Source organism: Schistocerca americana, chromosome 1 (assembly GCF_021461395.2).
Source record: "Schistocerca americana isolate TAMUIC-IGC-003095 chromosome 1, iqSchAmer2.1, whole genome shotgun sequence".
NCBI classification, from domain to species: Eukaryota; Metazoa; Arthropoda; class Insecta; order Orthoptera; family Acrididae; genus Schistocerca; species Schistocerca americana.
The window spans coordinates 236,734,437-236,758,469 of record NC_060119.1 but is presented as its reverse complement, the minus strand read 5'-3'; the positions used below and the strand labels follow the sequence as shown (position 1 = coordinate 236,758,469).

The following is a 24,033-nucleotide window of genomic DNA, read 5'->3' as shown; positions in this document are numbered from 1 at the left end:
GAAAACAAGAGAGCAATAACTTTAATTTCTAAAATTCGCAGCTGGAGAGCAGGTGAAGATGCAATGACATAAAGGAAAAAGAATTCAGCCTTTAGATGATCCAAGGAGAAGACAAAGATACCAATTGTCAAAAGAAGCACCTCACAATTAGAAGTGACAAGCAAACTATATGAACCTCCAAGATAGAAAGATTAAGGTTTTATATAACATGGTCATTATGGATAAAACACAAGCTCAGACTGGGTGGAAGATAAAGAAGGCAATTAGTGATAAGCTTCAGTCATTTCATTTTCATGGTACCAATAAAAGTCCGTGTTTATACCACCAGATAAGCGAAATATACAACCCTTTTTCCAGTCATTAGTCTTCTAGGTGGTTTGATGTGGCCAACCACAAATTCCTTTCTTGTTGTTGTTGTTGATGATGATGGTTGGTTTTGTGGGGCACTCAACTGCTCGGTCATCAGCACCTGTACGAAGTCCCAATTTTTACACAGTCCAATTCTTCACGCAGTCCAGTTGAGCCACTGTCACGAGTGATGATGATGATGATGATGATGATGATGATGATGAAGAAATGATGAGGACAACACAAACACCTAGTCCCCAGGCTGAGAAAATCCCCAATCCGGCTGGGAATCGAACCTGGGACCCAGAGGCAGCAACACTAGCTTGTCCTAACCTCTTCATCACAGAGTAGCACTTGCACCTTACCTCTTCAATTATTTGTTGCATGTATTCCAATCTCGGTCTTTCCCTAGAGTTTTTACCTGATATGACTCCCTCTAGTACCATGGAAGTTTTTCCCTTATGTCGTAACACTTGTCCTATCATCGTACCCCTTCTTCTTGCTAGTATTCTCCGTATGTTCCTTTCTTCAACAGTTCCACAGAGAAGTTCTTCATTCCTAATCTTAACAGTTCACCTAATTTTCAACATTCTTATATAGTACAGCTTCTCAAACACTTCAATTCTCTTCTGTTCTGGTTTTCTCAAAGTCCATGATTCACAATGCTGTGCTCAAATGGACATCCTAAGAAATTCCTTTTCACCCCACCCAGTAAGTCTCCTCTGGCATGGGGTTCTGGGAGACTTTTCCAAATTCTACACCTTTTCTTAAATACACTCCTGGAAATTGAAATAAGAACACCGTGAATTCATTGTCCCAGGAAGGGGAAACTATATTGACACATTCCTGGGGTCAGATACATCACATGATCACACTGACAGAACCACAGGCACATAGACACAGGCAACAGAGCATGCACAATGTCGGCACTAGTACAGTGTATATCCACCTTTCGCAGCAATGCAGGCTGCTATTCTCCCATGGAGACGATCGTAGAGATGCTGGATGTAGTCCTGTGGAACGGCTTGCCATGCCATTTCCATCTGGCGCCTCAGTTGGACCAGCGTTCGTGCTGGACGTGCAGACCGCGTGAGACGACGCTTCATCCAGTCCCAAACATGCTCAATGGGGGACAGATCCGGAGATCTTCCTGGCCAGGGTAGTTGACTTACACCTTCTAGAGCACGTTGGGTGGCATGGGATACATGCGGACGTGCATTGTTCTGTTGGAACAGCAAGTTCCCTTGCCGGTCTAGGAATGGTAGAACGATGGGTTCGATGACGGTTTGGATGTACCGTGCACTATTCAGTGTCCCCTCGGCCAGTGTAGGAGATCGCTCCCCACACCATGATGCCGGGTGTTGGCCCTGTGTGCCTCGGTCGTATGCAGTCCTGATTGTGGCGCTCACCTGCACGGCGCCAAACACGCATACGACCATCATTGGCACCAAGGCAGAAGCGACTCTCATCGCTGAAGACGACAAGTCTCCATTCGTCCCTCCATTCACGCCTGTCGCGACACCACTGGAGGCGGGCTGCACGATGTTGGGGCGTGAGCGGAAGACGGCCTAACGGTGTGCGGGACTGTAGCCCAGCTTCATGGAGACGGTTGCGAATGGTCCTCGCCGATACCCCAGGAGCAACAGTGTCCCTAATTTGCTGGGAAGTGGCGGTGCGGTCCCCTACGGCACTACGTAGGATCCTACGGTCTTGGCGTGCATCCGTGCGTCGCTGCGGCCCGGTCCCAGGTCGACGGGCACGTGTACCTTCCGCCGACCATTGGCGACAACATCGATGTACTGTGGAGACCTCACGCCCCACGTGTTGAGCAATTCGGCGGTACGTCCACCCGGCCTCCCACATGCCCACTATACGCCCTCGCTCAAAGTCCGTCAACTGCACATACGGTTCACGTCCATGCTGCCGCGGCATGCTACCAGTGTTAAAGACTGCGATGGAGCTCCGTATGCCATGGCAAACTGGCTGACACTGACGGCGGCGGTGCACAAATGCTGCGCAGCTAGCGCCATTCGACGGCCAACACCGCGGTTCCTGGTGTGTCCGCTGTGCCGTGCGTGTGATCATTGCTTGTACAGCCCTCTCGCAGTGTCCGGAGCAAGTATGGTGGGTCTGACACACCGGTGTCAATGTGTTCTTTTTTCCATTTCCAGGAGTGTATAACCCGTCCTTTACCTTCACCCTTCTTCCTTCTCCTTCGATCCTTCTACCACAAGGGTTCATTGGCTCCAAAAGCTTGCAAATTTTTTATACCTTCTGTATGTGTGTTCTTCTGCCACCACTTGTTAAGTAGATTTTTTATCTATCCAGTTATGTTATATTTTCAGAGCATGCAGTTAGTTAGTTAGTTACATGTTCCATACTTCAGCTAAACGTTTCTTTCATCAAAATTATATGGAACAAGACAGTTTATAGGTGTACATGAAACTTGAGTAGTGTTAAAACTGATAAAGACATTATTTTTTAGCCCCATTCAAGTCACAACACTTACAAACTAGTTTCTTTCTTTATCTCTAGAAACAAGAAAGTCTAGGTTGGAAAATCTCTGTTATTTACAGGAAATGAAGTGTTTTGCCCTTTTGGGTCATCATCAGATTAGCCTATAGGTGAAGAATGACAATTGTCAAGCACGTGAAGATTAAAATGGGGAAATGCAGCTAATATAAAAACACAAAAGAGGTAAAGTTCCAGGCTGAGCAGCCATCTCTACAATTAACCATAACTGTGAACACATTAGCATTAACATAAAATTTTATAAGGGAGCATTGTCCTATCATCTTGGGATGAATAAAAGCATTACAGAACCTGGAATACAATGACAATATTTTATCTTAATGCTATATGTGTGCATTAATGGATGACTGTTGGCTTTCCACATTAATTGTTACACAAGTTCACAGTTATGATTAATTGCAGAGATGGCTGCACAGCCTGGAACTTTGCCTCTTTTGGGTCTTCTATATTAAATCCATTTGTATTCCAATCTCGGTCTTTCCATAGAGTTTTTACCTCATAAGACTCCCTCTAGTACCATGGAAATTTTTCCCTGATGTCTTAACACGTGTCCTATCATCCTATCCCTTCTTCTTGCTAGTATTCTCCATATCTTCCTTTCATCACCAGTTCTACAGAAAAGTTCTTCATTCCTAATCTCACCAGTTCACCTAATTTTCAACATTCTTATATAGTACAACTTCTCAAACACTTCAATTCTCTTCTGTTCTGGTTTTCTCAAAGTTTGTGATTCACAATGCTGCCCTCAAATGAACATTCTAAGAAATTCCTTCCTAAAATTAAGGCCTCTATTTGATATTAGCAGACTTATTTTGGCAAGAAAGCCCTCTTTGGCTGTGCTAGTCTACTTTTTTATGCCCTCCTTGCTTCATCTATCATGCTATTTTGTTCCCAAGATAGAAGAATTCCTTAACTTTACCTCTTTTGTGGTCACCAATTTTGATCTCTAGTTTATAGTTACCTCATTTAACCTAATCATTAATTTTGTCTTTCTCAGTTTCCTCTTAATCCATATTCTGTACTCATTGGACTATTCATTCCATTTTGACTTTCACTGAGGATAGCGATGTCATCAGTGAATCTTATCGTTGATATCCTTCGGCCCTGAATTTTAATCCCATTTTTGAAACTTTCTTTTATTTTTATTTCTCTCATTGCTCCTTCAGTGTATAGTTTGAACAGAAGGGGTAAAAGACTGCATCCATGTCTTACACCCTTTTCAATACAAGCACTTTGCTCTCAGTCATCCAATCTTATTGTTCCTTCTTGGTTCTTGTAAAACTGTGTGTTACCGATTTTTCCATATAGCTCACTCCTATTCTTCTCAGAATTTTGAACATCTCATCCCACTTTACTTTGTCAGACTCTTTTTCCATGTCGACAAATCCTGTAAGTGTATCTTGAATTTTCTTCAGTCTTCCTTCCATTATCAACTTATAATACCCCTTCCCCAAATTAATTGCAATAATGTACTAATTCTCTCTTGAACGAATGTGTACTGTACTAGGTGACTGTGCAGATAAAAAAAGGAAAAAAAAAAAAGAATATTATAAATGTTTGTGATGTTAATTGCAGGATTTTTCCTAACAAAAATCTTGAAGATTCTCTGAAAATAATAACAATAATAATAATTATTATTATTATTGTATCTATAGCAATATAGATTTGCTGGAGGAAGAATTCTTCTTCTGAATCTCAGCTATGTCAATCCCGGGACTCCACAGTTGCGGCGATCGATGATTTAGTATTGATGGTTCTGCACAATCTCAAAGAAAAACAGGAGGGGAATGAAAATGGTAGCAGATCCTTAACTCTTGTAGTGAGAATAAATCCACGTATGGGCTACTGAATGTTACTTTTGAGAAAAGACAGCAATGTCGCTTGTCACTGGTTTTGATCTGTGTTATTCTAAACTCGGTGCAGGCTCTTGAAATTATTTTCGCCACAGGATGTAAATCTTGCTGGTAAAACTTAAACATAGATAATGTCCAATGTGAAGTGTCAAGTTTTAAAATAATGAATTACCTTTTCCGATTTTGTTGTCTTTGATGATGATTATATTCGCCGTTTATTCATCACGATGAGCTCTTTAGAATTACAATAGTTTTTAATCCTTCAATCCATAGAAACTCAACATTAAAGTCACAGTTCTGATTGCAATGGCAGACTATCCTTTTCATACAACAATGTATACCTCTCTCTCCTCCCGCAAGGAAGACGACACACAACCACAACAACAACGACAACAACAACAACAACAAATTAGAAATTACGAGGCGTATTTTTCAAGTAAGTACCGTTTTGAAATTAAAAAAAGACATGCTAAGACATCTCAATAATTTTATTTTTACATGAAAGCCTGTACCTTAATCTACTTTTCTACATCATTTCTGTCAATATTGAGGCACTTGTCATAACGTTGTACCAGTTTTTGAATACCCTCCTCATAGAAGTCTGCCGCCTAAATTGTTAACCACTACATCACCACTGTTTTGACTTCGTCACTGACTTGAAGACGCTGACCGCCCATGTGTTTCTTCAAGTGCAGGAACAAATGGTAGTCACTGGGTGCAAGATCGGGGCTGTACAGAGGATGAACTAGAGCTTCCCATCGAAAAAACGTGATGAGATCTTTGGTCTGATTCACCACATGCGGATGACCATTGTCTTGCAGCAAAATGATGCCCTTGCTCAACTTCCATGGACTGTTGTTTTGATTCTGGTGTGACGTAGGCCACCCACATTTCATCACCCGTAACAATTTGGCTTAAGAAATTATCACCATCGTCGTCGTATTGCTCAAGAAAAGTCAATGCACTGTCCAAACGTTTGGTTTTGTGCACATCCGTCAATATTTTCGGTACCCAACGTGTGCACAATTTTCAGTAATTCAAGTGCTCAGTCACAATGCCACACAAAACACTACACGAAACATGAGGAAAGTCATCCTCCAAGGAGGAAATTGTAAAGCGTCTGTTTTCTCTCACCTTATTATCCACTTCCTGCACCAAATTTTCATTAACAACCAAAGGACGCCCACTCCGTTGTTCATCATGCACATTTGTGCGGCCATTTTTAAATGCTTTCACCCACTTTCTTACCATTCCATCACTCATAATGTTTTCTCCGTAAACTGCACAGATCTCACAATGAATATCGATCGCTTATAGGCCTTAAGCACTAAGAAATCTTATAACAACCCTTACTTCGCAGTTGGTGGGACTCACGATTATCGGAGGCATCTTAAACACTCAGTACACAAAGTAAACAAGGAAGAATCAGACTGTAATGGCATTAGTGCATAAATTAAGGTACAGGCTTTCATGTGAAAATAAAATTATTGAGATATCTTAGCACGTATTTTTTAAATTTCAAAATGGTACCTACTCAAAAAAAAATGCCTCTTACATCCAAGTCAGCTAACAAAGCCAGAGATACAATGTACAACAGTCTCTTTTTAGCACTGCTGCTGCCACTCGCAGCCACTATATCTTTGAGTTTCAATATTGCCAACTTATTTTTTAACATATAAAACAATGTATACCTTTTTTAGTCTGTCCAGATCAGACATAAAAAGAAACAATTATGCTTTACACTTCAAAACATATGCGAAGTAAACATTTGGCCATTACCAGCTTTTAACAAAAATAAAAAACATTTCCACCCCATTGACACTTTCACCACTTTTTCATGTGTCATACGACAGAGAATACAATGAAATATCAAATTCTCTCGACATGATACTAAAAAGTGCAACGCGAAAATTGCCTCTCTGGTGTCTTTATCTTTCCTTAGTCCAAATAGTCTGTCATCTAACAGATCCTCAATTTTAACAAGAATGTAGGAAAAGACAGATTGCTACTTACCATAAGTACGATGAGTTAAGTTGCAGACAGACATAATTAAAAGACACTTACATAAAGATTACGGTCACAGCCTTCATCAGTAAAAGAGACACGCACGCGCGATTCATACATGCAAGCAAGCATACCTCATGCAGACAACCACCAACTCCAGCATCTTGACTGGAATGCTGGAATTGGCAGTCATGTGTGCTTACTTGTTTGTATGAATAGTGAGTGTCTATCTTTTACCAATGAAGGCTGAAGCTTCCTGTAAGTGTCTTTTAACTGTGCCTGTCTGGAACTTAACATGCCTTATTTAAGGTAAGTAGCAATCTGTCTTTTCCTACATTGTTGATATTCCTACCAGGAGTTTCCATTGTTCGAGGTCCTCAAGTTTCTTTTCCATTCTTCTGTATATTATTCTGGTCAGCAGCTTCAATGCGTGAGCTGTTAAACTGACTGTAAGATGGTTATTTCACTTAACTGCCATTCCTGTCTTTGGGAATGTACGAATGATATTTTTCTGAAAGTCTGATGGTATGTCTTAAGTCGTATAGATTCTACACACCAATTTAAATGACATTTGGTTGCCATTTTCCATAATGATTTTACAAATTCTGAATTTCTGTTATCTACCCCTTCTCCCTTATTTGATCACTAATCTTCTAAAGCTCTGTTAAACTCTGACTCTAATACTGGATCCACTATGTCTTTCATATTCTTCCAGTATGAAGTCATCAGCACCAAAAAGATATTATTCAACACACTCATCCAGGCTACTGAGCAACACATCATTCCACAAAAGAGAAGCTTTTGACCAGTCAAAAGTGCTGTCGTGCAAGTTCCCAACCTCATACAGCACATAGAGGATGGATTCAAAAACTGACAAATCACAGGAGTAGCTTTCATTGTCCTCACTGCTGCTTAAGACACAGTGAACCATCATATACAGTTACAGAATTTGTACTCCTGAAGAACTCTGAGCTTACCAGACTGATGTCAACCTTGCTACAGAATTGCAGGTTTTTTGCTGATTTTTATCATCAAAAAAATAAATGGAGAATACAAAAAAAAAGGATTGCCGCCAAGGAAGCATGTTCCCATTATTGTTCAATAGTTACACTAATGAGCAACTCTCCATAACAACACAAGAAGTTTTATCTATGCAGGCAACCTTGAACTAGCTTGCCAGAGTGCAACTCACCCTTGATAGAGTGTTGAAGGAACTTGGCACATATTAAAAGGCTAACCACTGACAGCCAAACCCATCAAAATACCATCTTTTTGCTTCCCACCTCAGGAACAGGAGATTTCAAGGAAATTACATGTCTCCTGGAATGGAACCCTCTTGGAACATTCTTCCATTCCTAAATACCTAGGGGTAACACTGGATCCCTCCCTTACTTTTAGAACACACTGCTCCAACATCAAGCACAAAGTCAATACCAGAAATAACACTCTGAGGAACTAAAAGGTACAAAGCGGGGTGCCAAATCACAAGTCCTTAGAACCACAGCATTGGGCTCTGTGGTACGTTGCTGTAGAAAATGTATCCCCTGTGTGGTATAGGCTAACCCACACCAAGACAGTCAAACCTGGCTTCAACAGAGTTTGCAGTTTAATCATGAGATGCTCGAAACCTAATCCTGTTGAAAAGATATATTGTCTGCTGCCATTGCGCCTCTAAGTATTCATGGAGAAATCACTGCTGATCAAGAATCACTGAAGGTTGAGAATGTTGAAGCCCGCTCACTGTTTGGCCGTCAAAAGTATCAACCTGAGCTAAAATAAATTAAAAGTTTCCTTCATGCATAAAAGCCTTTGGAAGTACTTCCAGCACGGATATATGTGTGGAGAGGAGGCAGACAGATTTAGGGCATCTGTAACCTCTCCCACCTAAGCTTACACAAAAAAATGCCAACATTAGCCGAATACACGCTTTCTGAAACATTGAGCCACAAAACAGCAGTCACACACCATGACTGGTTGACACAGCAACACACTGTGGACATACTATGCAACAAATGACAGCTGTGCACTGAAGCAGGATACATCTTCCCCCCACTGTTACTATGCATGCGACAAGTGCAAGCCAGTCTGATCACTCACTTCACTTTGGGCAGTCAACAATTTTTATTAATAGTGAAAGTTTTGGGTGTCATGTGACAAGTGAGCTTATACTGCAGGCGTGTGTCTTCTTGAGACATGAATTAAGCAATGTGCAGTGATGTCTGGGATAAGCATTTTTGAAGCCACGAGCTGCTGAATGTTATGATGGGGTGTGTGGAAGCTCTCTCTCTGTGTTGACAATATTTATAGCAGGCGATAGATTCTGATCTCTTGCTGTGATAGAAATAATGCACACAAATAAAGTGGTTCTGAAACAGTGCGCTACAATGACATTCATATTCACACATCATGATGATTTCAATGAATATGAAATCCAAAATTAAGGCCACAGCACAAGATCGAATAACAAATAGTTCACTGTGTAATGGCTACTGCAGCACCACAGCTGTGGTAGCACTAATCATGAAAACTTACGAATTATATCGACCCAGCAGTATTATAGGGCTCAGGCCTCAAAAGATGGATACTCTCTCTGTCGGCCATATTTCTTCTAGACAACGCCACCTTATTTAATGCAGTTTAATCTTAAGCAACACATAAAGAAATATTATGGATTTCCCATCAGTTCTCAAACCACATTCTCCCTGAAATAAGTGTTTTAAGGATCAGGAATTTACACCTTTTGTAGCACGAAGTTGCAAAAATTAAAATATGTTTCATGTAAACAATACAAAAGTCTGATACTTAAAAACCATTCAAAAGCCAAGATTGCACAAAATATTTTTTTATTCAAGACAACTGGTTTCAACAGTTAGCTGTAACGTTCACGTCTTAAAGATTTTTTGTAACAAAACGCGTTCATTTTACACTGAATCTCATGCACAAGGCGTCAAGTGGATAAACTCAGCACATGTTTTGTTACAAAAAAAATGTTAAAGACCTGCACATGACACCTAAAACTGTTGAAACTGGTTGTCTTGAATAAAAAAAAAATATTTTGTGGGATCTTGGCTTTGAATGGTTTTCTAACAACTAGAACAGTTAGCTCTTCAGTACTCTCATAATGAGAAAATTCAAACAAAAGTTTGGTTTCGATTGAATTCACACTGCATAATGGTCAGATACTAAAAATTTTTAAAGCTAATGTTACCAAAATTTTAACATTGACCTTCCACATAATCTTGTTGAAATCCATGCACATTAGAAAAAAAGCAGTCTTTCTCTGTGTTGAACAGGGCATTATTAACAATTCATAAATCTCATTTAAACAAATTAAAATTTCATGAAAATGATAGTTGCTTCTCACCATACATTGAGTAGCAGACAGGCAGAACAAAAAACTCTCAGACAAAGCTTTCGGCCAAACACCCCTTCATCAGAACAGACAAAAAAAACACACACACACACACACACACACACACACACGACCACCGTCTCTGGCTGGCATCGCCAGCCTTGGCAGCCAAAGACTGTGATCCTGTGTGTGTGTGTGTGTGTGTGTGTGTGTGTGTGTGTTTTTTGTCTATTCTGATGAATGCCTGTTTGGCCAAAACCTACGTTTGACATTCTGATTGTTGTGCCTATCTGTGACTCGGCATCTGCACTACAAGGTGAGTAGTAACTATTCTTTTCATAATATTGTTATTATTCCATCCTGTTTTTTCCATTGCTTGATTTAAATAAATTGCTTGGACTCCTGTGTAGAAAAATGAATACGAATTTTATAAAGATGTTATATTATACAATTACTGTTGTCCACCAACATCATTTCTTTATGAAGAGATATACAGGTATTTGTATTATCAGTTGTGTGAACGTTATTTTGGGCAATCTTCTCAATAAAACAGAAATTGCACTAATGCTAGATGTTATGGAAGACCTGTATGACAGTCACAGTTCACAGACATTTTTTTAATGAAGGCCACCCTACAACAGGTATCCACTATCCTGTGAAAGAGCCACAGGTATTTCAGGAAGTGCATCATAGACATATCTATGATAGAAAAATATATGTGATGAAGTAGCAGTCTGTGATTTATCAACCATCCCTATACCTAGCTGCACATCAGCGAAAATGGAGGTACACTATATGATCAAAAGTATCCAGACACCCCCAAAAACATGTGTTTTCCATATTAGGTCGATCGTGCTGCCTTCTACTGTCAGGTACTCCATATCATCGATCTCAGTAGTTCTTAGACATCATGAGAGAGCAGAATGGGGCGCTCTACGGAACTCACGGACTTCAAACAAGGTTAGGTGATGGGGTGTCACTTGTGTCATATGTCTATACATGTGATTTCCACACTCCTAAACATCCGGATCAGTTGGAATGAAAGTAAATCTAATCTAATCTTAGATCCACTGTTTCTGATACGAAAACGTGAAGGGACAAATACAGCACAAAAGCGTAAAAGGCTGATCTCGTTTGTTGACTGACAGAGACCGCCGACAGTTGAAGCCGGTCGTAATGTGTAATAGGCAGACACCTATCCAGACCATAACACAGGAATTCCAAACAGCATCAGGATTCACTGCAAGTACTATGACACTTAGGAAGGAGGTGAGAAAACTTGGATTTCATGGTAGAGTGGCTGCTCATAAGCCACACATCACGTGGGTAAATGCCAAACGATGCCTCGCTTGGTATAAGGAGCGTAAACATTGGACGACTTAACAGTGGACAACCATTATGTCGAGTGACAAAGCACGGTACACGATATGGTGATCCAATGGCAGCGTGTGGCTTTGGCAAATGCCCAGTGGACATCATCTGCCAGCGTGCGTAGTGCCAACAGTAAAATTCGGAGGTGGTGGTGTTCTGGTATGGTCGTGTTCTTCATTGAGGGGGCTTGCACTCCTCATTGTTTTGCATGGCACTCTCACAGCACAGGCCTATATTGATGTTTTAAGCACCTTCTTGCTTCCCACTGTTGAAGAGCAATTCGGGGATGGTGACTGCCTCTTTGAACACAATCGAGCACCTGTTCATAATGCATGGCCTGTGGCAGAGTGGTTACACGACAATAACATCCCTGTAATGGACTGGCCTGCACAGAGCCCCGAGCTGAATCCTATGGAACACCTTTGGGAAGTTTTGGAATGCCGATTTCGTGCCAGGCCTCACTGACTGACATCGATACCTCTCCTCAGCGCAGCATTCCATGAAGAATGGGCTTCCATTCCCAAAGAAACCTTCCAGCATCTGATTGAATGTATGCCTGCGAGAGTGGAAGCTGTCATCATGGCTAAGGGCGGGCCAACACCATACTGAATTCCAGCATTACCGATGGAGGGCGCCTCAAACTTTTAAGTTACTTTCAGTCAGGTGTCCGGATACTTTTCCTCACATAGTGTATGTTATTGTAGGTTTGATTTTAATTCTTTTCTTTCATTTGCAGCCAGGGTGTATTTGTCTCCAGCTAATTCAATGGACTAAAATATTGGGAGATATGTCAGTCATCTTCCAACAAATGATGAGGAAAAGCTGAGAGCCTTAAAAGAGCCTTGGACCCCATCAGGTACTTTCAAGTTTCCAGTCACTGGCATGAAGAACCTTTCTTTTCAGCATCATTGAACTACCAGGCATTCAATACTTGTGTGTTCAAATGTCATGGTGGGAGCATTCTGCAGGGGAGCATTCTGCAAAACAGATGTTTTACTCGGAAAAATTATAGCGTGATAGTGGCCTTTGGTAGTACACTGCTTACTAACTGAAGAAGGGTTTAAAGACCTTTGATCACCCATTTTGATTGCACAAATGATCAAAAATATTTGTTGCTGTGTATTGAATTCCTTTCTGAGCCACTGGGAGCTTTAATAATGGGTAATATAAAGGCCGTTCTGCCCTCTAATGTTGTAGGTATGAATATTGCTGTTCTCATTCTGTCACAGATTATTTATGATTAATTTCTTTACTGGATATATGTATTATGATGGTGCAGTTAAAATGCCCACCTCCTTGAAGAGAGATCTATATGACGACCAAGACTGAACAGACAGAATCGTTGACCTAATGTAACAAGAAGTGCGATTCATCCAAGCAGATGACTCATTCCCCTTGATCCACAATCCAATCTTGATGATACTGTGCTCGCTGCAACAATAATTAAAGTGTCGTTGGTTTAACAGGGTAACACATAAATGTCATCTGCTGTGGCGCCCCATGTTCAACAATGTGCAGCGAATGGTGTGCCCCAAAACAGTTGTGCCTGCATCCCATTTGAAGTAATCAATAACAAGTTGACAAGTGCCTGCGGTCAACGTTTGACTGATGAATGGAGGGGAGAATTCAACAGAACTATATCACAAGGTGCCAGCAGGATCAGCAGTGGGCAGGGTTGGCACTTGTGTAACAGTTCCATCAGATCCTTGTACCCAAAAGGTGTAGTAGCTTTGTAAAAAATGAGAAATTTGATAACCATTTTGCAAGGAACAGTGGTACCAGATCTTAAAACTTTCTGCATATTAGTTTACCATTCAGTTTCACTGTTGGATTCTGGATAACTAAGTGCTGTGAGAAGGTGAGTGATCCTTTGCTATTCACAAATGGTACAAAAATCTCCGTGGTGCATTGTGGACCACTGTTCATCAAAATAACTTCGAGCAGACCTTTGGTGACAAAAAATTGAAAACTGTCTTGATCATTGTGTCTAAAGTTGTGAAGTCTACATTGCATGCATATGGGAGGAAAAATCAATCCGCGAAGTGCAAGTATGTGCTATTTCCAAGGTTGAGTAGGTGTAGGCCGAGGAGGAAAAACTGTTGCCAGCACCATTTGGTTGAATGTGCAGGTTATGCAAGAGAAATCATTTGAGATCTGAGTCAATGGGTGGCCAGTAGACATGACAGCAGGCCAATGTTTTCATGCAACCAAATTTCCAATGGCCAAGTTATTAACGAGATAAAATACAGTGATGTAACTTAAGATGGATTTGTATTGGATGAGAGTTGAAGTTGGTGAAGAATAATTCCTTGATTGACAGGTGGACGGCAACAAATGGAAAAGAAACAAGGGTTTGCCTGAGGCAACATTTCTTTAGGTCAACCTTTCCTTATTTCCTTATCCAACGAGTCATTTAGCATAATACTACATATTTCACAGTTTCAGAGATGACTACAGTCAGAAGTTCTTAGATGGAATCAACTGAAGATTAACTGTTGTAATCTAAGGAGAAACATAGTACTTCCTGCTGGTTAAAGGTGGGGTTAGGTCTTACAGGAAATATAGGGAGGATTGGTTTTGGTGTATTGAACATTAGATTTACATCTGAAAATCAGTATTTACAGAAAAAGGGAACTCAAAATTTCATGAGTTATGCTATTTATTCTGGAAGAATACTGCAAGGGCTAATAAAATCAACAAAGGCTTATAGTCAGTTACTATCTGGAATTGTATCTAAGAGAGATACAATTTCTGGATTGCATAAATCACAGCTGATGACATTTTCTCAATGTGTGACTAATTGTCTTGTGCTGGATTTAATATTTTTAGAAGTATATCATTAGCCTCTCCCCCCCCTTTCTTTAAAACCACTGATAATGCAGAATCCAACTCCCAGAGAGAAAAATGCCATTCATATTCCTCCCTGTCAGTAGAAAGGAAATGCCAGGCAATCCTGTCTTGTGTCACACAATAGCGATTGGAAGCCAGACCTTGGCTATATTTGGCTTTAAATTTCTTATAAGATTCAGCCAACATCTGAACTACACCTTCTGGCAACATTAAGAGGCGTCCCTGTTCTCGTACAGCTGCAATTGGCAGGCAGGAGTTCCACTTGGAAATCATCCTAATCATTTCCCATACTTTACTTGTGAGTATGAATCTGCTGCTGAATTTCAGGGACTCTCACAAAGACCTCTTAATATCCTCTTGAATTATTATCCTTGCCACCTGACAGTGCTTTCAGTGTGTGCCAATTACTTGACTCATGGGGCAGCAAGTGGTGGTGTCTCTCCATAGTGTGCTGTATGCACTAAGAAGAGAAAGGGGCAGGTCGGTTCAGCAATATGCTGTTTTAGGTTCTCGCCAAAAAAGGGGCCATGTGGCTGTAAGTAGACAAAGCACGCCATGACGTCTTCATCATGACAGCCACTGCTTGTAATGTTTGGTTAAGGGCACGAGCGAGCGACCAGTGGAGTGTGTCCTTGGGAATATGTAATTGATTTGCCATGATGTTCCCATGAGGGGCTAGGTATATGAAGGTTCACCTAGATAGAGCCCCACTCACCCGAGTATGCTTAATACAACAGAGGTGTGACTGTTGACCCAGAGGTTGCCTGCTAATGGCTTTTCTGCCTCAACAGCCAAATAACAGGGAACAACACACCATGAGACTGTTTTTTTATAGACTTTTTACCATCCTCATGATCCAGGAAGTTAAGCCAAGATCACCATTCCTTATGATGCACAGTGTTTCACCATGGCATCACACAGTGGTCACTGAAGTATTCTCAGATCTTATAGTTACGGAAGACTGACAGCACTCACCAGTCCCCAACTCAGGAAATCCAGAATCACCAAACTATTAATATATTAACTGAGCTCCCTGAAATATCCACCATTTACCTTGGCCCAATGACTTTCCCATTTGCATAAGTCTAAATGCTTTTGTTAAATCTTGTAAGGATCTACTTTTCCTTATCTTCTCATTTAGTCATGCAAGCATGTTACACACAAAAGATTATACTGAATTTTCTGGTGGTCCCTCTTTCCTGAAACCAAATTTTATTTATTGTAGTGTATTAAAACTGTTTAAATGCAGCCTTCTCAAACACTGTCAGAAACATTTGTAATAAAGATATGCCTACAGTTATCTACATTCTCTCTTTTTTCTCTTATGTTATTGTAATAACAAAGTAACAAGCACTGTCATCTCTCAAAAACTCAAATGCCCCTGAGACACATGTTTGTAAAACATTTGTAAAAGGTGCACTCTTCATAAATTACTTGATATTACATCAGAGTCAGGTATTCAAACTTCAAAGATTTAATAATTGATTTAAACTACTATCTGTTTGTGCCCAATACCTGCAACTGACATAATTGTTCTGGAACAGCAGCTTCTGAGAATTCTGCATAGTTTCCTGTACCAATGAAATTTATGTTTAATTTATCAACTATTGACAAGGAGGCGGACACCATGTTACTATAACACACTTCCCGAAAGGCACCTTAAACAAACAGGTACAGAGCAACTATGTTTTGCATTCCTCTGTAAACTGTATCACAGCACATGCATAACAGAACTAATTATGCTAACATGCAGCTTACAGAAGCACCCAAGGACCCACAACAAGACTTTTTAATACAGGTCTCTCAGCTGACAAATGAGAACAAACATCTTACAAAACCTGGTTTAATATTTGGGAGCAATCGAACAAGTGCAATAATGTATTGTTTGCAACTTCAACTTTCATAGTCTATCCAATAAAGCACAAGCACACACACACACACACACACACACACACACACACACACACACAGAGAGAGAGAGAGAGAGAGCGAGAGAGAGAGAGAGAGAGAGAGAGAGAGAGAGAGAGAGACACTTGAACACTAGCTTCTACAACTATGGCTTTCTGAATAGTTGTTGTTTTTCTTCTTATTCTTTTCTGCAGCCTCTCTCTTGATTTGGGCTCCTGGATGACTTTCTTGCCAACTGTTGTAAATCCCTGTTTCCTCCAAACCTTTCCTCTTTGCTGAATGAAGGAATCCGTTCTGAAAAATAATGCTAGCTTATAGTCATGTCATATTCTGCTGTAATATGATTTGCAGTTTATCTATATTACTAACCAGTATTTAGATCCATACAGAAGTACTGCCACATGTAGTACCTATAGCTCATGTCAAGCAAGTCACATTCACCACGCACCACCTAACCATGCCTGCACCTCTTTCACATTATGGCCTTACATGTTTATCTTCGAGCTTTCCTGTTTCAATTTACTCCTGAGTTATAGAGCTGGCTAACACTACCAGCACTACGCATTGACAGTCAGAACATACAAAAGTGAACCACAAATGGGAAGGACATGTTAGTTCTCATAATCTTCATGTTTCCCTTTCTTCTATAGTTGCCAACAAGAAGATTTTATTTGGTCCTTGACAGTTAACACGTTCTTAACACAGTGATACTCATACCATAACAGCTGTCCAAGTGACATGACTACACACTGGTTACCATGACTGACATGGTGTATGTGGCAACATCTCATGTGGCTCACTCAGTTGCCACCAGTACATTTTGCTCATGTTAAACAACGAAACTGCAGCTTCTACGCCACCACAGTATTTTTAAATTACAATGGTTTGTGAGTAGGTATGAAAGCAAATAGATTGTTTGGCCACAATCTTCCAATTTCTGCAGACTGAGAGCTACACAGAAAATGTGATGTTGAGGAAGCATGCAGGAATGGTGGAGAGGAAAAATTCCATATTTGCCACAGCAACAGTCATTTTCACTGCACCCAAGCATAACTGGTACAACCTAACTAACAAAAAAATGTAAGATGCTACACAATTTCCATTCCTGCTAGATAGCGATTCAGCTACCTTGTTGTATTTCTCAGGGCCATCTCCATGTGGTTTTAGTATGTAATTCAAGCAGTTGCAATCTAAATGGTTGCACAGTTTTTCAATAGGACATGGCAATTAGAGAGCACTAGGTCAGATGGACAGCTCTACTGAAGGACAGTGGATGCTGGTTTCTTGAAGGAACTATCTATGTTTGGGAAATCACATAAAATATAAATTTATGTTGGCTGGACGGAGAGAAGAACTCACTATTTCCAAAGATGAGTCTAATGTCCTACCTATCACACCATCTCACTCAAGATGGTTGTATTTATAAACAGACTGAGATAATGAAACATAAAAAAAGAGAGTTCTATTTCAGCCTGATCATGAGAAACTTGGGATCTTATATCATTTCAATGTTTTTTTTAATCTTCTTTTTTCTTAGGCAAGGTCATATTATACATCCCAGTGGTATTACTAACCTACACTTGGATGGAACAAGTTGCCACAACCAGAAAAGGAAGTACATCTGATAGTACTGTATGTACCCTGCACAATTCACCCACAGTGACTGAAAGTCTTTCCTCACTTACAAGGAATGGATATTCAAATTGTAAAGATTATCAAATGTAGTGCCTACAAACAGACCAATTCAGCTGGATTGAATATGTGGACCATTCACTACCACTGCATCCAATTATTCTACTCCCCACTCAGTTTGATGTACCTATATCCAGCGGCTTAATAATGTGAATACCCATTCTGTTTCTTTCACTTCTTGAAAATATGTAACAGAATTAAAAAAGAAGTCATTTCTGCTGTTAGTACATTAGGCAAATTTAATCCTCTTTCATTCTTTGAAATCCAATATATAGTTTAGAAGAAAATACATAATTTTGAACATAAGATTTATCTGTTTTGAACATCAAACCAATTGCTGAAATTTGTCAAAACTGCCACTTCCATCTGATGGGCCTCTCTAAATTGATAAAGTTAAGAAAGTCTAATTACAAAATTCCAATTAAAACACTGGATTACTTTAAAACTAATACTAATCACACCAGACTGTATGTAGTTGGAGTGGCACAACTGGAAGAAACAGGATGCGGCTTATAAGGATGATTCACCAGCTAATTATGGTAACAGCCTGCTTTTGTTTCTGCCAGAAAGAAAAGGTGAATATCTCAACTTGAATAAATTTATAATACAGGAAATTCAAGTAGTAAGATTGTTGTATAACAGCTATCCACTGAAATATTAAGTTTCCAGTTGCTGGTGCAAGGACTTTTTGACTTACCAAAGAGATTCTTTAGGAAATATTGCACACTGCAAATAAGCAATTTCAAATCTTCTTGGGTCCTCAGAAATTGTAAATCAACTTCATCTTCGAGTTTACACCATAGAAAAAGTCCACTGGTGTCTAGTCAGGCAAACAACGTAAGCCAAATGATAATCACTTCACATCCTGTCCAGTGATCATGAAGGAGCAGGATGGGCACTTTTGTAGCCACAGGTAAGGACATTTTCACATTTACAAGTGAGTCATAAGCTGGGAACCCATTGTGCTAGTACTACATACAGCTATGCACTTCAAGTGGAGCTTCCTTAAAGACCCAGTAGCACTTCAGTAAGAAATTGTGTGTGCATGTGCCTCAATATGGTTTCTTCCATGAAGTTAGGAACACAATATCAAAATAATCCTTCAACGAGCATTCAGACTCCATTACCTGTGTGTTCAATCTGTCTTAGCGAGAGCGGATTCTCAGCAGCCCAATAATGCATTATTTCTTACATTCACCTTTCTATTACTTGTTAAGACTGCTACATCAGTACAGAGATTTCTTTGAGGATTTAATGTCTTATCCTAATGTTGTAACAGAACCAAGCAACAAAAATCCATGTGTGTTCTGCAGTTCTGTTGGATAATTTGCTGGTGAAGTAATGTGAGACATATGGAATCAGTTTGCGTGCAAAATGTGAACAATGTTGAACTGACTTATCAAAGAGGCATTTGCACTTTATCTAATGCTTAACTGTGGTTTATGAGCATTAGCAGCCTTAATGTCTTTCATTCATTCCATTTTTTGCACACTTGCCCCTCACCCTTTGCATAACATTTCAGTGTCACACTAATAAAAAAACTTTGCAGGTTCACTTGATTGTCACTATTGCTGGACACTATTTGATATTCATGATAGATAAATCTCAAGTTCTTAACATAATTTTTTTCAGAATTGCCCGTCTGATTTAAGAGAGTATAACAAGATGTGTTTTATGTACAACTTATGCATTCTCATCTTGTTCCTTCTGTATTTTTTCTCAAAGAGTACAATATCTACTCCAATTTCTCATGACCTGTGAAAGAGCTTTTTTTGTGCAACCTACACGTGATACACATGAATTACACCGAGAGCTACCTTTCATTTGTGCCCCCTGTATTCCAGCATCACAGTGGTGCAACACTCCATTTCTTCCTTATCTGACTGGTGTATTTCCGTATTATAGTATGAAAACATGAACTTCGGCATAACGTATCAGTCAAACTTTGATGTTTGAAAGTAATAAAACCTCATTCTTTGAACTGTAACTTCTCCAAAACTGCTTATCAGATTTGGAAGAGTGTAACACAATTGAAATTGTCTCTCTGAGATACATTATGCTAGCAGCAGAAGTTACTACAACTCCATTTGAGAAAGTGATGTTGATTTGATATCTTTATAATTAAAATGGTTATGACAAGACACCACACATCATTTAGTGAGGATATTCTTACAATTAATCTGGGTGTACATTGAATTATGATACCTTAGATGATTCTCGAAGTATTTAAGGTAAACAGTTTAGCTGAAACACCCTGTAACCCTTTATATAAAATAAATAGTTGTTCACCATTATGATAAGAGTGTTTCGATTTGTGCAGACACTATGGAACAAAATTATTTCAGTTGGCCCATAAGACTTGAATAAATTTTATTGAATTTATACTGTTTTTCAAAGTGAGATATTCACTATTTTCAAGATTACCTTCTCAAAAAAGAGAACCTTTATAAACATTTTGTACTTTGTTTTCAATTAATTATCTCTCTTCTTTCACAAAATGTTGTCACAAATTTTGTTAGATGTGTTTATAGTTTAAATGAAACATAATCTTACACAGAGGGGGAAAATGTAATGAGGAAAGAAACCAGGAAGAAACAATGAACAGAAACAACAATTCATTTGCAATGTACTTGTCACACTACTTTCCTCTGTAATTTATACACCTCAACATATCAATGGTTAAAAATAAACTACATAGCTCTTGGTTACAAAGTCAATTAAAAATCCCACAAAACTGAAACGCTTACAATGTGGAGGGTGGTGATGTCGTGGCAGTGGGAGTTGTGGAATGCCCAATCATATTTTGCACTTTGTTCCCTGTTGCACCTAAGCCGACATATTCTGAATAACGGACTGCAGCTAAACTTACTAAGGAAGTTATATCTAAAGATCAGATGTGGTAAATGGAGTGAAAAGGGTACAACTAGAATCTCAAATTTTTCCATACTCTGTGGCAGCAACAAAAGCAGAATAACTCATGCTGACTCTTAATTTCTTATAGAATTCACAGGAAAGTATTCATGGTTGTCTCAGCTTTCTATATGGAATTATATATAAATCATTTTCCAGATGCGGGGAAGGATGCATGACAAGTTTCATGCCTCAAAGGTGAAGCAGTTTTGTCTTTATTTTTAATACACTGTCATTCTGACCAGTTTGTTTATATCTTAAAGTGACATGCTTAGGTGGTCCAATTCTGACCATATAAAGAAATTAATTATTTTATAACAGCTTACTTTATACATTTTTTGTCTGTCAGTTTAATAAAGCTATTTGCATTTCTTTCTTTATGACCCTACTTCATAATTTTTCAAACCATCAATTAGACTGTATCATTCAATGCATTTCTTCTCAATAGTCTGCAATGCTACTTTAATGGGCATCAAACCATTGTTTTCCTCAACAACAGAGTAATCTAGAACCGAATATCTTATATAATAATCTCCGACTAATGTCAGGGCTTATTTTACTCATTATAGTAGCAATCTTTGAAATATATTTTATAGTGTGCTTCTCCGATTTGCACTGGATAATGGTCCCACAGTTTAAGAGAAGCAACCATATCAATGGCAGGGCTATAAAGAAAAATACATTTTCTTTCTCTGAGGTAAGCACAGTTAGCAGTTCATCAGTCTTCCATTATTCCCATCCACATTACTGATCTGTAGTGCAATGGGGATTGCAAGATATACTATTTTTCCTGTATTTTTGGACTCATCCTATTTCTAAAAGCTCAGTACAATGTTAAAAAAGGTTAATAAATATTTATGTTACATGTATGTGTTGCAGACCAAATTGTAGAGTCCAATGATGAACATTCATCCACAATCATCTATGGTACTCAAAAAGTGCTTTGAGAAGTTTTCCTTAAGTGCTGTTGAAATATAAAAAATAATTAACAAAACGGAATTTTAGCTCTGTGTAAGCATAATATAACATTTATAGCATCAGTTCACTTTTAGGAACATAATCATTCCTATTCAATAAACAAGATAAAACATTCCAAATATATGACATGTATTGATTTAATGCAAATGGTTGCATTTAATCATTTCAACTGTAATAAATTAGCATTTTTACTACATAAAAATATGTATTCCGGTTCATAAATCTCAGACATTAAATATTTTTTCCAAAATGTTGTATAAGTGAAACCCACTATGCAGATTTGTGCACAAATACAATCTTGCTTTCTATATTTTGTCAAGGACATAAATAAACTCTAAAACAAAATAGAAGTCCATTTTTACACTAATACTTTGCAAAATACACACAATTTGTCACTGATAAAAAATAAAACTGCATCAAAATATACAATTTCACACGCAACAAGCTTAAGAATGAAGTTTTTTTGTCTTGCAAAAATAGTTTCATTCAGCTTCCCTGAAATTACTTTACTGTCTTATGTGTCTTTGTTTATAATTAAATCACTAATCTACAGTCAACAGAGCAAGAACTAATAGAGAAGGCAGACAAGTAACAATATGTATGTTTTATAAAAACAAGAACAGTACTTTCAATTAATAAAAGTATTTCAGTTAAATATTCATATTGCTTATCCTCTTTAGAGACTGTAACAATCTATTTCATATATGAATTGGTACATGAACCAGAAGTTCAGATCTTTTTGTAAATGTTTCACTGCACATCTCACATGTATATTCAACTTTCATATCTCCATCTTCATCACTATCAGACAACATACCCGCATTTGAGACAAGTTCAAAAATTGACTGCTTTGGTTCTTTTATATCATTCGTAGTTTTCAAATTGTTTCTAACAACTTTTTCACAACTGGCATCAGCCTTCGTTGCATTTGGAAACCTAGCTACTTCTAACTTTGCCATTTTCACATTGTGATAACTAACATTTTTTGTCCTTGGTCTCCCTTTCATGGACTCTGGAGTTTTGCTCATAGCAGAGTCACCAGCTGCCTTCAAACTGACAGCTTTAAGGGCTGCCAGTGTGCTGAGATTCACATTCTTAGTTCGTGGTCGCGGCCGGGCTTCACCCGCAGGTCGTGTACTCTTCAGAAAACCTCCAGAGACTGAGCTAGAAATTCCAGATTTTGCATTTGCACTATCAGTTTTTGTACTATTCACTCCACTGCATTTACCTTTGGACTTACTTAATCTTTTACTGGTGTCACTCTTCATATCACTGGTAACAATTGAATTGAAATTCTGGACAACTGAATCTAGATTATCAGCAACTGACTGAAGATTATTCGCAGTATGAGTCCCTAGATCAGATGCTGTTGTACCAGAACCAGATTTTGGTTTAATTTTATACTTGCGTTTAATAATTTTATGTTTCACATCATCAGAATCATCTTCACTTTTGTCTACAGAATCCACTCTATCACTTCCAAATGAAAATAAATTGAACTCATGGACACTAAACTTACGTCTTCGTTTGTACTTTCTTGGACCAAGTTTTGGTAAACGGTGTTTTGCAGTGTTTTCATCACTATGTTTTATTAAATGTGCACATAAATCTTCCGAACAATCAAAGGATGCAGCACACACTTTGCAAACAAAATGAGGCCCACTGCTTGAGCTGGGCATCATTTCAGGACCAGAGTGATGAGATCGGATGTGTTCACGAAGAACAACCTAGAAGCAAACATGTTTTAAAATTAATATATGCAATTTGAAAATAAACAGTAATTGAGTTATAACAAGTATAATTTGGAAAGGACAACCAAGTAATGCCAGTTATAAAACAGCTGCTGCAGAAAATGATCATCTAAACAAACGTGTTACAGTTATGGAGTTTGAGTTTTATAACACGGTGAAAGAAGGCTTAATGTGACTCCACTTTTACCTCCCACTAATGTAAAATCAGAATAATTGTAACTGGAAGGAAGATACAGAGATGGAATGTTAAATTACAAATTATTTAGGAATAATGAGACGACTCATTGAAAGGCAGAAATGCTGTGTCACGACAGGTTCACAAACAAAAGGTACAGAGCTTTGCTGTGCTAGCTTTCAGAATGAAATTTCTTTCTCAAGCTGAAGGAGAAGCATGCACACATACGCACAAACATGCACAAACAAGCATACGCACAAACACGCCCATGTGTGCACGCACATGGATGCACACACACACACACACACA

General features: G+C 38.9%; 1 protein-coding gene across 2 annotated transcripts in view; it reads right to left on the bottom strand.

Moving 5' to 3' along the window:
• Positions 1-16,221: 16,221 nt before the first annotated feature.
• The window catches only part of LOC124622270 (zinc finger protein 16), a 138,892-nt gene continuing 131,080 nt past the window's right edge, over positions 16,222-24,033 (bottom strand). The window contains exons 7-8 of one of the 2 annotated variants that reach the window (XM_047148043.1): positions 23,318-23,525; positions 16,222-16,512 (exon numbers count right to left, since the gene is read on the bottom strand). In XM_047148043.1, the coding sequence (XP_047003999.1) occupies positions 16,397-16,512; positions 23,318-23,525 (324 nt within the window). In that variant the 3' untranslated portion in view covers positions 16,222-16,396. Of the gene's footprint in view, positions 16,513-21,019; positions 23,526-24,033 lie in introns of those variants that run through there. The other variant, XM_047147971.1, reaches the window with a different exon arrangement.